The sequence below is a fragment of the Pseudonaja textilis genome, chromosome 1 (assembly GCF_049901715.1).
Source record: "Pseudonaja textilis isolate UNSWEBS1 chromosome 1, rPseTex1.2, whole genome shotgun sequence".
NCBI lineage: Eukaryota > Metazoa > Chordata > Lepidosauria > Squamata > Elapidae > Pseudonaja > Pseudonaja textilis.
This window is the reverse complement of record NC_141990.1, coordinates 153,671,650-153,686,631: the sequence shown is the minus strand read 5'-3', so window position 1 is coordinate 153,686,631 and position 14,982 is coordinate 153,671,650. Positions and strand designations below refer to the sequence as shown.

General features: G+C 35.9%; 2 protein-coding genes across 12 annotated transcripts in view; one reads left to right on the top strand and one right to left on the bottom strand.

Annotated features, from left to right (window-relative positions):
• Positions 1–4,741, top strand: part of UGP2 (UDP-glucose pyrophosphorylase 2) — a 28,970-nt gene extending 24,229 nt beyond the window's left edge. For all 9 annotated transcript variants that reach the window (XM_026712889.2, XM_087919320.1, XM_026712887.2 and 6 more), the window contains one exon: positions 4,028–4,741. In XM_026712889.2, the coding sequence (XP_026568674.1) occupies positions 4,028–4,135 (108 nt within the window). In that variant the 3' untranslated portion in view covers positions 4,136–4,741. The remainder of the gene's footprint in view (positions 1–4,027) is intronic.
• Positions 4,742–4,792: 51 nt separating this feature from the next.
• Positions 4,793–14,982, bottom strand: part of VPS54 (VPS54 subunit of GARP complex) — a 49,649-nt gene continuing 39,459 nt past the window's right edge. For all 3 annotated transcript variants that reach the window (XM_026712882.2, XM_026712884.2, XM_087919318.1), the window contains exons 18-24: positions 13,661–13,766; positions 13,169–13,256; positions 12,292–12,413; positions 11,632–11,712; positions 10,833–10,940; positions 9,467–9,561; positions 4,793–5,908 (exon numbers count right to left, since the gene is read on the bottom strand). In XM_026712882.2, the coding sequence (XP_026568667.1) occupies positions 5,803–5,908; positions 9,467–9,561; positions 10,833–10,940; positions 11,632–11,712; positions 12,292–12,413; positions 13,169–13,256; positions 13,661–13,766 (706 nt within the window). In that variant the 3' untranslated portion in view covers positions 4,793–5,802. The remainder of the gene's footprint in view (positions 5,909–9,466; positions 9,562–10,832; positions 10,941–11,631; positions 11,713–12,291; positions 12,414–13,168; positions 13,257–13,660; positions 13,767–14,982) is intronic.

Here is a 14,982-nt window from a genome sequence, read left to right as displayed (position 1 = left end):
GTTTTGTGCTGTCTCTGCATATGTATGCAAGCAAAGAAATAAGTTTCATTTAAGAGCTGGTTAAAATAAGATTTAAGTAGATTTTCCATTTCTAGATCTCCCCATATTACCTCTGAAATTTTAAGCTGTTTTTATGTAAATCTACTTCTGCTTGTTCCCATTTAGCATCCGATTTGTTTAGGTGCCTGAAGACTTCTAAACTCAGTTGCAGATGTCTTCTCTGCAATTCTTTAATTTTTTTAACCTGATTATCTACTTGGGTTGTTAAGTTATTGTGTCTGTCATTAATGTCAGGCTTGACAGAATAAAATTTTGTTTCCAAATATTATTGAATTAATTAAGAACAATTATCTTCCATTGTATGAAGCAGAGGAATGATGCTGGGCTTCTCCCAGTTTGGATTGTCCTCCATTATATATTCTGAAAAATGTAAAATATCTCATGCTAGAATTTTTCTTCATTAAAATCAATCAGAGCTAATTAAAATATTAAAAGTAAGAAATAATAAAACTCAATATACTTAATAACAGATATATAGACAAATTATCCAGTTTGAAGGAAATGGACATAAACAAAACTTTTGAACATACCAAACTCTACAGATACTAAATGGTAGATTCACAAATTAAGAACTGAATTCCATTCAATATGTTCATACCATTTCAACTGAACATTTCCTTAAAATAAACATTCTTTATTCTTGTAGTTAAAAAAAAAGAATTAAAGGATTTGAAGAATGTAAAAATGGAATCAGAATTAGTTTAGACAAGTTGAGTAGCATGTATCTGCTTGAAGCAAACAAATAAACCAAAAGCAAGTATTTCCAAATTAACAACATTCTTAATTATATAATTGCACTAGAATAGTTTTAAAACTTTTTTATGGGTCAGACGTGATTAAAAAATACAAGATGTAATACAAATTAGTGTTGCTGATATGCTAAAACTGCCTGTAGCCTTCTGTACCATGCTGTCAACAATGCAGACATTCTATAGGCTAAATAAAACTGTTCCAACAGCAAATAGCCAAAAGAATAATTCTTCTGTATGAAATGGACTAAGAAGAGGTGCTAATAGCTCATTGTGGGCATCTAAGTAAAAATTGCAACATAGCAGCTTATGATGCTTTGATTCCCATCTTTTTGGGGACAGAGTTTTTTTCACAAAGGGAATTGTGATCACCCAGAGTGGGATACAAAACAAACACCATCACAGAAAACAGGTGATGCCCCTTTTATTCCTTCACTTCGCTTCCAAGCTCTGAATATCTTTGACGGAAGACAAAAAAACTCCCACACAAACAGTTACACAAAGAAGGAAAAAAGCAATACAAACCAGGCAAGATAAGGGCTGGAGGGTGTCCACAGATAACACACTGGGAAGGACGCCAAACTCAGGAACTATAGAGATATTTACACGCTTTGTTTGCAGCGTTTGCCAGTACGCAGGTCCAAACTCTTATTCAGTTGTCACACCTGCAGCCCATGAAAAGGATCAAGGCCCTCTCCTCCCGAGGAGACCACATCTCTACCTTATCCTCTCCTCCCTCTGTGCCCTAGGATAGATAGCGGATGGGCCTGGGTCCTCCTCCGACTGCTCTGCCCTTCCACAGCCTCCTCCACAACCTCCGGAGCCACACTTCCACTCCCTGTTGGCTGTTCCTCCTCTCCCTCAAGAATCAGTCTCCACAGGAATTTTGGGATTCTTACCCTCCATCATTGCTGATGGTTAAGACCTTAAATGAAATAGTGTGTAGGGCTTCAAAAATTTGTCATTTGTAAATTGGGTCAAATGCAATGGTGACTTAAAATAGAATTAGGTCTGCCCCAATTTAGCTGTAAAAACATCTTGGTATAACCCTTTTTAAAATTCTATATCATGAACTGTTCCAAGTGCATCGGCATCTCATTTGATTGAGATTTACTGTAGGTAATATTCCAAGAGTAATTATCTGATTGGATAATTATTGGGGCTCTGAGTGCAAGCTTTTAACCACAATTTGAGAGCACTTAAGTCACATTTCTATTTTGATCTTTGTAAATTCTGCATCTAAAGAGAGCGGTGTTAGGAACATATTTTGCTACCTGAAGTAGTTTTTCCAGGAAGCTAGTTTCTACTTTCCTGCTGCTTGTAATTGACACCTACAGTAAATTTAACTTTGCTTCATAGAGGAATTGTGCCATGTCTTGGCTCCAGAAAGTTTCAAAGTAGCTGGTACATACTGAAAAATAGTACATACTATTTTTCTAGAAAAAAATAGGCTTGCTTATTTATTCAATGTATACAGCAGTTCACTTCACATAGGTGAGTCTGGGCAGCTCACATACTTAAAAACAGGAAACAAAGAAAAAATTAAAACTTAAATTTGTGGGAGAGTGCAACCCATACAATGATTTTACAGTACAATTGGATCCCAATTATCTGCTCCCCAATACTGGATCCCCAGTGATGACGAAGTCCTGTCTTGATAGCCTCTTGAAAGGCCCCAGCAGCATCAGGGCCGCTAACCCCAGGGGTAATGAGAGCGGATGCTGTGGCAGAAAAGGCTTTCCTCCCGTATCCTTCGGATGACATTCCTTTGTAAATGGATTCATAGCATGCCTCTCCTGCCAGCTCGGTTAGGACAAGTAGAAGTAGCTGGGCAGAGGAGCTGCCTCAAATAACTTGGCCCCATGCCATGCAGTACTTGCTGCAGAACCCTTCTGACCATTCAGAGCAACCTGAGAAATAAGAGCATGTTGCCCCTGAATAATGTAGTATATACCCCAGGTACTTGTTCAAACATGTGCCTTTTAGGGTTCAGTGGAACTTTTTATATGGAATGGGACAACTCACCATGGCCAACTCGCTGTGGGGCAGTTTGCTGCAAGACAATTTAATAATTCTATTTAACTATTTAAAATAATTACTTTAATTTTTGCAATTCACATTTCATTCTGTACCTCCTTTTGCATGCTTTTTTAAAAATGATTGTATCCCATTATTTCTTTGATATTAGTGTAAATCTTGTCCCACAGCAAATTGTCCTGCAGCGAGTTGGCTGTGGCAAATTGCCCATAGACCTCTTAAAAAACATATGACCTTCATTTCTTAGTTAAAAGGTAATGGACCAGTGCTCCCATGGCTCTGTTAAGACTTGCCAGTGCCTGTGATGGTATAATGGCATTGTCTATAGTTTTAAATTAAAGCAGTGTTCTCTTTGCATTTTGAAGAAAGGATAACAACAGCACTTGCTGTATGGAACGTCCTTTTTCAAATTAGCTGTTGTAAATTTTCAGTTGTGAATTTTACTGGAAGAAAGAGTGAAACACTGAGCAATTAAAAAAGAGGAACACAAAAAGCAGTGTACAGAAGTAATTATGTAAACAGTCCTCTTAGATGTAGAAAAAAGTAATCAATCCCAGAGATATTTTAGTTGGGGTTCAGAAAGAAGTAGTTCAGAATTTCAGAAAACACGAAGATTTAATAAGAAAAAAAAAGTTTAAAACCTGTAAGTTCTGCATCAGTGGTTCTCATCAGATATGCCTGCTGTAAGCCGCTTCAGAACAGGCAGTTGATTTCTCGAAGATGCAGAAGTCCATCCCTCAGGAACAGAGCCCCAAGGGAAAACTTGGCTGGCAATTAACAGCCAAGAATATTTCCTTGTGCAGTTTGGTTGGGGGACATAAAATCTTTCCTGCTATAAAAATGATTGTCTCTGTAGTAAACCACAATCTTGGATTCAGATATATGCCTTCAAAGCTATTCTGATCTAATTCTGCTAATTTTAGAAAACATCTTGAGGCTGCAATACACATTTCTCAAATATAAATGACAGTTCTAGTGAAACAGGAAATTAATGCATATGGTTGGAATTTCTTTAATGAAACAGCATGTGTTTTTGTTAGATGTTGCAGAATAAATGTAAGTAGTTTAATATCAGTACTTTATGAAATATGATTGCTTCAGAATTAATGAAATGTAAACTTAAACTTAGAATGTTATCTTGAGGCAGCTCACTGGAATTTTCCTATTTTTTATATACATAGGGAACTGTCATAATTATTGCAAATCATGGTGACAGGATTGACATCCCCCCTGGAGCGGTTCTGGAGAACAAAATAGTCTCGGGCAATCTTCGGATTCTAGACCACTGAGCTGCTATGAATTTCATATAATATAGTTTCACAAATGGAAGACTATATAGGCATTAAGATTTGTATACAATCACTCTTCTGTTCTTACAGTATTATTTCTGTAATCCCTTTTTAACTGAGAAAACTAAAAAAGACATCTAAATAACTCAGTAATTCAATTAATATAATCTAAAGTGCAATATTGCTGATACTCAATGATTTTTGAACTGCTTGTAACAGAAAAAACTGTGAAATAATATGCTGTTAACTATTAAATACACCTACATTATGAAGTACTTTTTGCTACTATAGCAGGTATGTCTAGAATATTATTTGCCTTCAAACTCTGCTATTCACAGTAACTCACTCCCTTCACAAGGTGGTTCAGAACCTCAGTTGGACTGTTTTCTCCTGTTTACCCAAAGAAAAGGTACCTGAAACATTTGAATAATTGTTTTTCATCTCGCTTCTATAATGTTACTACTTAAAACATTAGTTTACTTTTAAATACTCAACAGATTACCTTCTTCATTATATTCATATTAACAGAATAAAATGTGTTGAGACAAAGGAGGAAATGAATTCCACATCTGTACAGGTACTGAAATAAAGAATATCACGTCCCCAGTCTGGATATCGGTTTTTGTTGGTAATGATGTTAGGAAATAAGTTAAACAATTCATTTTAACAGTTTTATTTTGATTGACAGTGATTTCTGCTAATGTTAACAGATAGGCATGCCTGTTTGAAAAAAACCATAGGCACACAAAACATGGTAGACTATTGTTGTACATAATCATCACAAGAGTAGGCACTCACTGGATTTAGATAAAAATGCTGTGAGGTGAAATACACAGGCACTTTATTACTTTATAACAGGCAGGTACCAGCCTGAAAGCGTTAAAAATGTTATAAATTAATACCCCTTATACTGTTGCTTTAATGGGTATTTATTTCTATGCACCCTTGAAATATTTTAATTGGGGTGTGGGTGGGAAAAACTTGGAGGTAAATGTTGCACGGAAACTGGCCAATTTATGCTGTTATAATCACCCTCCTTAAATAAACAATATATGCTTGAACTACCTTTCCAGTTTGCCCTTATGAGAACTGGGCAAGCTTTGCAACTTCATTTTAAGATACAGGAAATATTTCAAATATTGTTTCCTGATGAGAGTACGTCATTCAATTGAAAAAAAATACTTTGGAACGTGAATGCACCTTAACAAATCCAAAGTTATGTAGGTAATTAAGAATTTATAGAAACATCTGTAAAAAAATAATTTTAACAGTATACTTTTATAGTGAAAACATTCTCAAGATTTCAACAGCAAGAATTTTCAAACTGTACCATCATTAAATAAGGTGAGACATCACATGAATTTCATTGCACTAGAGGAAATGCAGAGCATCTTTTTAATATAAAGATTTACAGAGCACTCTCTAGACAACAGCTGTGTTACAGCTATGAACTCTTGGATTTGGTCCAAAGAAACCTGAGTCTGGTTCCAGATAGAATGAAGAAACTGCGCAAAGAACTGCTGTTGCTTTTCTTGCAAAAGGGATTCTCCCCAAATCATTCCTACAGCTACGTTCTAACATATTTCAAGACAGTTTCTTCTTCAGTTTGCAAGAATCCATCTTCTGCAAAGAAGAAATCATTCCAACGTGAAGTGGCAAGTTGTTAGTCACCTCTTCTGTTCCCAGATTTCAGCCATGTTTAAATCTAGAGTCTGAAGCCCTTTCAGTGCTTGGAGGTTTCCAGTGTAAAAAGCTACATCAGCTGTAACCAATCTATGCAGAACAGAAATAAACATTCAGGAAATACATTTTCAAACCTTGTTGACACTGATGCCATTTAAAATATGTTGAGAGTTAATCCATTAGTTCTAAGCCTAATATCTTGTTCTTTTTTTATACTGGAAACTTAGAATATAAAGCACTTAAGTAAACAGACAGCATCGCCTTCTGTTGGTCACGTTCTTAGCAGAAAGTTTTTAAGGAAAATATTAAAGAGTTGTGAGTCCATTTTATTACTTGGCTAATTTTTCTACCCAAACCCACTTTTTATCAACTACTGCAATCCTCCCAACCTCAACTCATGCATTTTACACGTGTGGTTTCAAGATAGAAAAAAAATGAATTTTAGCATTTTTTGAAAGTATACATTTATGCATTCAAACGTATAAAATTTTTGAAAGTACTATTTAATTACAATATTATCGGTAATCATATTGAAATACAGAGGAAATTTCCCTGTTTTATTTGCATCTATGGAAGAAATAATACCAGTAAAATATAAGTAGCAATATATAATCAGTTAAAAATGAACATAGATGTGAAACCTGTTACTTTAAAAAAATAATCTTGGAATCCTTAATCAAGAGCTAAATCTCTATTGATAAAAAAAATGGGTTTGCATGAGTGAACCACCACCACACCAGTCTCACAAAACCCCATCAAGCACAGTATAACACATGCACCTGGCTGTAGATGGATGCCTCCAATTGTTAGCATCTTCAGACTGCATAACAGTGGAATATGCGAGATACAGCTGCAAGTATCAGTAAGACCCTAATTCTAGTCCAAAGAATGCAGACTTTTTATTTACCACAAAAAATAAATGTTACTCCAGACAGCTCTTTTTAACTCTGGGAGGCTGCAACAGACAGATAAATGGCACATAGACGTATTCCATCAGCAAAGCCCATGACTACCTCCTTTGATTTCCCCCTACCCCTATACTGTATTCCAACTCATTGTTATAAAGACTTTTGTAATTTTAAGAAGTGATATCCAAATTTATTTTCAGCTTCTTTCCCGTTTATTAGTTCTCACATAGCCTAATATAGATTATGCAGTGCAACCCAATAGCATAGGAGCTGTGTATGTGCACTTAAGAAGACATGGTATAGGTGACAGCAAGGGAAAGACAGGCAATTACCTCTTTACCAGAGTGCGTGGAAATGCTGGTTTCATAGCAGGTGAGGGAGAAGAGCCATTTTAATGTGGGAACAAATATTGGAGTGTACCCGAGTCGCTCCAGCTGCTCTGTTCCCCTGTGATGGGGCGGTGGTGGTAAAACGTTTTGCATAACAGACTTAATCCTTTGTAGAGATCTTTTTTTCTCCTTTACTCCCAGAGAAAGCATTCAAGTCTTCCCAGAATTCTAGAACATCTGCACATCCACTTAAAAAGCCCCGCACTAGAGTATCTTGGAGATGGACAGTCATGGTTTGAAGATCTCTAGCAAGAGATAACTCACTAGATCATGTGGCAACTTATTCTCTGGCTGACACAATCAGGAAGTTCCTCGTGATTCTATAACCTCCTTCCTTAACGTTTAATCACAGGTCTGGTCCTATCCCTTGTAAGCCCCCCTGCTCTCTTGTGTAACAACCTTTTAGCTATTTCAAGGTTGATATAATATACAGGTGTAGAATAGCGTGCAAAATTTCATTTATTTCAGTAATGCAACTTAAAAGGTGAACCTAATATATCAGAGAGACTCATTACATGCAAAGAAAGATAGTTCAAGCTGTGATTTGTCATAATTGTGATGATGATGGCTTATAGCTCATGAAAACCCCAAATCCACAATCTCAGAAAATTAGAATACTACATGCAATCAATAAAACAAGGATTGTACATAGAACAATATCGGACCTCTGAAAAGTATAAGCATGCATATGTACTCAGTACTTGGTTTGGGCCCCTTTTGCAGCAATTACTGCCTCAATGCAGCGTGGCATGGAAGCTATCAGCCTGTGGCACTGCTGAGGTGTTATGGAAGACCAGGATGCTTCAATAGCAGCCTTCAGCTCTTCTGCATTGTTCGGTCTCATGTCTCTCATCTTTCTCTTGGCAATGCCCCGTAGATTCTCTATGGGGTTCAGGTCAGGCGAGTTTGCTGGCCAATCAAGCACAGAAATCCCATGGTCATTGAACCAGGTTTTGGTGCTTTTGGCAGTATGGGCAGGTGCCAAGTCCTGCTGGAAAATGAAGTCAGCATCCCCATAAAGCTCGTCTACAGAAGGAAGCATGAAGTGCTGCAAAATCTCCTGGTAGATGGCTGCGTTGACTCTGGACTTAATGAAGCACAGTGGACCAACACCAACGGATGATATGGCTCCCCAAATCAACACAGACTGTGGAAACGTCACACTGGAGTTCAAACATCTTGCAGTGTGTGCCTCTCCATTCATCCTCCAGACTCTGGGTCCTTGGTTTCCAAATGAGATGCAAAAGTTGCTCTCATCAGAAAAGAGGACTTTGGACCACTAAGCAACAGACCAGTTCTGTTTTTCTTTAGCCCAGGTAAGACGCTTCTGACATTTGTTCAGGAGCAGCTTGACAAGAGGAATACAACATTTGAAGCCCATGTCCAGGATCCATCTGTGTGTGGTGGCTCTTGATGCACTGACTCCAGCCTCAGTCCACTCCTTGTGAAAGTCCCCAACACTTTTGAATGGCCTTTTCCTGACAATCCTCTCCAGGCTGCAGTCATCCCTGCTGCTTGTGCACCTTTTTCTTCCACATTTTCCCCTTCCACATAACTTTCTATTAATGTGCTTTGATAGAGCACTTTGGGAACATCCAACTTCTTTTGCAATTACCTTTTGAGGCTTTCTTTCCTTATGGAGGGTGTCAATGATGGTTTTCTGCACCACTGTCAGGTCAGCAGTCTTTCCCACGATTGTGATTTCTACTGAACCAGACTGAGAGACCATTTAAAGGCTCAGGAACCCTTTGCAGGTGTTATGGCTTTTTTAGCTGATTCGAGTGGGACACTTTGAGCCTAGAATATTGAACCTTTTCACAATATTCTAATTTTCTGAGATTGTGGATTTGGGGTTTTCATGAGCTGGAAGCCATAATCACCTCAATTATGACACATTACGGCTTGAACTATCTTGCTTTGCATGTAATGAGTCTATCTCATATATTATTTTCACCTTTTAAGTTGCATTACTGAAATAAATGAACTTTTGCATGATATTCTAATTTTTCGAGTTTCACCTGTACTTTCTTTAAGATAAAAACATAGCCAGATGTTTAATAATTCCTCATAGGGTTTTAATTCATCATCTCAGGAACTCTCCTCTGAACTTGCTCCAGTTTGTCACTATTCTTCTTGAATTACAAATTTCTTGAACACTGAATTTCTTGAACTACTGAACCAAAGTTGGACACAATATTGCAAAGGGGGTCTCGCAGGGGCAGATGGGTCTGTGATTAAGTAAATTAAATCTAGTGCAAAAGTGGGGAAGAAATACAATTATCATATTAACTTTTTTATGCTATAACAAAATCTGTACCCCCAAACTAAGAAATAATTTTATGGTAACATACCCATTTTGAGGTCCTCCGTCATTGACTACATTTAGCTGGGCCAACTGTCTCTTTAAATGAAATTTGTAACTTGCATTAATTCTTAAAAATAACATCTAAAAGATAACAGAAAAGTTAAGAGGAAGAAATTATTTTTCTGAAGAATCTATAACACAAACACTAAGGGTCACTACATCAATCTGCAGTTTAAGCAAATGTTTCTAGAGTAAAGTCTACTGCAATGGAAACAAGTGTGAGAAAGCAGCAGATTTATATTGTTAGAAAAAGGAAAAGAAATAAGTTAGGAAATATGAGCACTCAAATTACAGAGTAATAATCAGATGTGTAAATATTCTGACACTGAACAAGTGATTAAAACATGTAATTTGATAAAATGCATTTTGGGGTCTATATCAGGGCTGTCAAACTCCTGGCCCATGGGCCAGATGCATGACGCACTGCTCACGCCCAGTTTAGTGAAGTTTAATTTTAATTTTAGTGAAGTTTAATTCTAACTTTCTGATCACCAGCTTTTCCTCTCCTTTTTCTTATCTTCTCAACAATTGTGTGTCCCAACTGTTCCTCACTCAACATAAGATCAGACACACCTGATGAAGTGTACAGTGATCCAGGAAACTTTAATATTAATAGAAGTACAAGATGCTTATTTTTTGTTCTTACAAAGAGATTAATTGAACTGTATTATAATTGTGCCATGTATTGCCATCTATAAATCTGGGAAAAGATGTGATTGCTTTAAAGAATTGCAGTGCTATATTCATGTTCCTGCTTGCTCAAAATCTCATCTTTTTGCAATCAAATCTGAAACATTACATCTATTCAATTTCTAGTAATCTATGCTTTCAGCTTAGACAAACTTTCAATTTTGGCAGTGTAGATCAGATCAGATATAGCAGCATAAGAATAGGTTTAAATACCTTATGTGCTACCAGAAGAAATGTTTTGACAATATTCACATATGAGCTATAATGTATCAACTTAGTTAAAACTAATGATTAATTTACTTCTTTTATGATATGAATGAATCATCTACCAACATGCAGAGAGTAATAAAATAGATGTTTTTAAGTAAGGGAAACCCAACAGAATATATTGGCAGAGAAAAGAGATCAACCCTTTTTTCCTTCCCATTATATAGTTTCATAACTAAAGATTTTCTTGCAATGATGTTTCAGATCAGACAAAACACTTCCCATTTGATTTCCTGATTTACTACATATATTATATATCATCCAACAATTAAACAGAGTATTTAAAATGCCATTAATATTGTGTACTATGACCCATTTTACATCTCTTAAACATTTGGGAGAACTTTTATTGCAGTTCCTCAGCAGCAATTGATCAACCATCCCAAAGGTGTCACCTGTGTTTGCTCCTCAGGAAGCAGGTCATATATTGCTTCATGCATCTTTGCCATCTGCTTACAAATATTCCTGAAGCACATAGAAGGTACCGGAGCTTTCACTTCATACTGAAAATACAAATAGTAGGAGTCACTGAATTTGTCTTCTGGATTTTGACTAGCAACTTATTTGTGAGAGGATAAAATGGGAATAGTCATTGTAATAACTTCTCCATTCACCTCACGTGATGGTTCTGTTTTCCTTTGTGCAGGTCTCCTATGCAAAAATAGTACAACATGCCTATTCTCTGCAGTTTGGGCCACATGAACTCTTACTAGGAGTTAGAGTTGCTGTACCATTACTCTATGAGGGACAAAAGCACAGATTATAATCCTAAAGGATGGCATCAGTGCAACTAGCACCCTACATGTGTCTTTCGCATGAGAACACTGCACTCACAGGATTGCCTGTGAGTTGTAGGTATGAGCGATGCTCCAGGGAAGAGGGTATTGTGGCTGCCATTATTCCACAGATATTGAAAGTACTGGTTTACTGTTTCTATTTTAGGTCAAAAATACATAGGTTATGTCTATAAGAAGAATAACAGTCTTACTGGCATGAAGCAATAGTACAAGGATAATTATTTTTAAGGTAGCATTAAAATAATTTTTAAAATATTTCCTGGCACATGTCATTGAGAATGCTAAAAGAAAAGAATAGGAAAAATACAGTCAAGTATCAGTTTAAGTTCCATGCAAAATGAGGAAATGAGGAATGTAATACAAATTAAGCAATATCATTCAATCCTCAGATTATTACCTTGGAAAGCAATTTGTCAAACAAAGTATCCATTATGGCTACAAGTTTAGTGGAAATTTCTGCTATGTGGTCATGGTAATCCTGGAATAAAAACATGATTATTATTCATATTATGTTAGACTTTGTCCTTGTGATAAATATCTATAAAATACAAAGTAAAACTAAAGATGATTTCATTGTGCCCCACCTTATTTACATCAGTTTTTTATTCCCATGAACTGCAGTTTGGAAAAAAACAAAAAATAATTCTTAAGCTGTTATAGAAGGTATATGAAACTGCCTTTTCCTCAAATGTTCAGCTGTTTCTTTTTCACATTTTAAACAAATGAGATAAATGATTGCTCTCTTCCAAGCACTCTACTTTTGATGGAGGATTGTTAACATCTGGGAATTTTTTCTCACTTCCCAAGAAATCTGGATGAAAGTGAACAAGCCTGTTTCTTATTAAATCCTTCCAAGGAGGACGGCATATTGTCTCACTTATAACAGGGTATAACAAGCTGTAAATTTTGTGTGCTCAAAAGAACATTTCTGACCTGGAAACATTGATACTGCTGTCTATTTTAATTTAGGAAGCATATAGCATACTTTGAGGAGCCAAATGTTCCCTTTTTGATGGTTTGTACAACATTTAATACAGAAAGTAATTAGAAAAAATACCTTGGTAATATGGTCAAAATGCCTGAGCATGCTGAACTGTTTGGGCTGGAGGCGAGCTTCAAAGTGAGTCCTGATAACAGGAATGTAGTACACTATAAGCTGTAGGCAACGTGATGAAAGTGCTAAAAATTGAAGAAACAAAAGGAAAATTGCAAGAGAAGAGTTTGACTTTATGCTAAAGGAGTTTTTTCATTTCAGCTATACCGATGGTCTTGGTTAACAACTACTCATTCAGCAACTGTTCAAACTTAACTGTGCTGAACAAGTAGTACTTCAACCCGGTCTCCAAGTTCTGGCCCTCAAGGCACCTTTTGGTAACGTGATCATGATGCAAACACTCAGCAGCTGGCCTGGATTTTCAATCATCAAAGTATCCCACAGTCACGGGATTGAGATTTGCAACCTTCCCTGCTGGCTTCCCACAGGCAAAGTCAATGGGGAAGTTGGAAACCATGATCATGTGACATCCTGACTCAACAACCTGTGCTGATTTGCTTAATGACATTAACATGGTCCCATCACGTCTCACTTTATGACTACTCAGTGATAGATATTCTGGTCTCAATTATCATTGCTAAGTAAGGACGACCTGTAGGACTTGTTCACTGTCTGCATTAAAGAGTATCATTTCCATTAGAGAACAGCTTTGAAGGAAAAGGTTTGGACAGAAGGAACCACATTTTATGAACTGAATCTTACAATTATTTTTCTAAATATTCAAACACTTATGGCAATCAATTTGCCAGAAAAAAAATCATAAGCAAATATTCTATTAAGGTCAAAATTTAAACTTAAATTGGGACTCTCTTTTCTTGAAACAAACAAAAAATCCTACAAATGTACAGAACCACAGAATGTTTTAAAACCACAGACATACCTAAATTCTTTGTAGTTATTGTTTTCAAGCCAACCACTTGTAAAGCACCTGCTCCAAGTACTAACTGACAACTTCTTGAGTTGAAATACTGTATGAGAAAGAGAGAAGAATAAACAATTATTTAAGGATTAAATACAAGGTACTTAAAATTCAGGAATCCGATAGCCCCTCTTTTCACTAACTCATGTTGTTAAACGGCACAGACTTTCATGAACTCCAGTTCACCTCATCAGATGCCTGGTAGCACTCTTTATTAAAAAGTATAAGCTGCAGCACATGAAAGTTTATGTCTTTCAATAAAATTAGTCAAAAAAAGATGCTACCAGGCTCCTTCCAACTTCTTGTTACCAAGAGAAAAGTTTATTACACTATGAAATACCAGTGCTTTTAATCTTACTATTTAGGTTCATTAAACAACTGTGTGAAAGCAATGCTATAAAAACCCTTGCAAGTACATTCCTTGCATTGAAGATAGACTGGAAGCAGTTGTACCTTTAGTAAATCAGACAAGCGAGTGAGCATATCAGTCAGTATGGAGGGAATATTATCCACACACTGGCAGTATTCAAGGATGATTCTAATTAATAGCAACACCGTCCTGCAAGGTAAAGAATTGAAGATGCCATTACAAATCATAGTACATACTGGAAACATATGAACATTAACAACTTCGTCAATGAAAAAAATTAGTTGACAAAAACGGCACTTTGTAAAGAGTGTTAGCAAAGTACTGAAAGAATTAAGGCAACTGCACCCTTTGAAAGGCTTACACAACTGTCTTGAAGACAGACTTGGCTTTAATGCAGCTACGAGAAGTGATGTTTTGCCAATTTCAAATTTACTTTTCCATTATAGAGGATCCTTAAAGGATTTTACAGCACTACCAATGAATGTATTGTAGATACATTTTCTGCTAATCAGGCTGTTTCTTCTCTTTTTTGTCATATTTAGTTTATTTTAATTAGGTATCTAGGGCCTTCATAAAACAGTAAAGTCACTAATTATCCTCCCTCCCAATGCAATTTTTTAGTATTTCACTATTGGAAAGAATTGAAAAGCATGTGTATTTGTTTTTAATAAACATAGATTGATGAGTAAGTAAATAAATTTTACTTTGTCACTTTCAAATTTGAAGTGCCACTGGAAACAATTTATTCATCACTGATGGAAAAATACGGTTCAATGATCATTAGAAATACTAATTATTTTAATAACATAGAAAGTTGTGATTTTCTGCTTCAGAAGAGCCAAATACATATTTACAGAGGAAGGCAGATTCAATAAACCACATTGTTATAAATTTAAAGTACATGTTGCACCACACTATGAAGATTGTGTATATCAATTAGCAAATATGTTAAACAGAGTCTAGTAAAAGCATAAAATTGCTTATTATTCATTTTAATACTCACAGGTATTAAATAATTATTTAAAGATTTACCTCCTCTCATATTTACGTAACAGAAAGATGAAATTTACTTTAGAAGCCATTTTAAATGTGTCCTGTCAAATTAAATATAATAGATGCTAAGAGAGAAAAGGCTTTACAACCAATGGTGCCTCAATTGTGTAATAGTTCCCTTCTATAGAAATTCTTAACACCAAGTGAGAACCTATTTATTTTCCAAAATTGATAAAAGCACCTTTTGGTTTTGTTTAAGATCTTTAATGTTTTAGCTTTGTTTTAGCTTAAGTTTCCATTTTTGCTGTTTTTAAAAATTTGCATGATAAATCTTTGGAAAGTTCATATCTGTTTGATATTAGTGTTTCTGAGTGTTTATAAATTTGTTAATTATCCAAAAAGAACATTAACT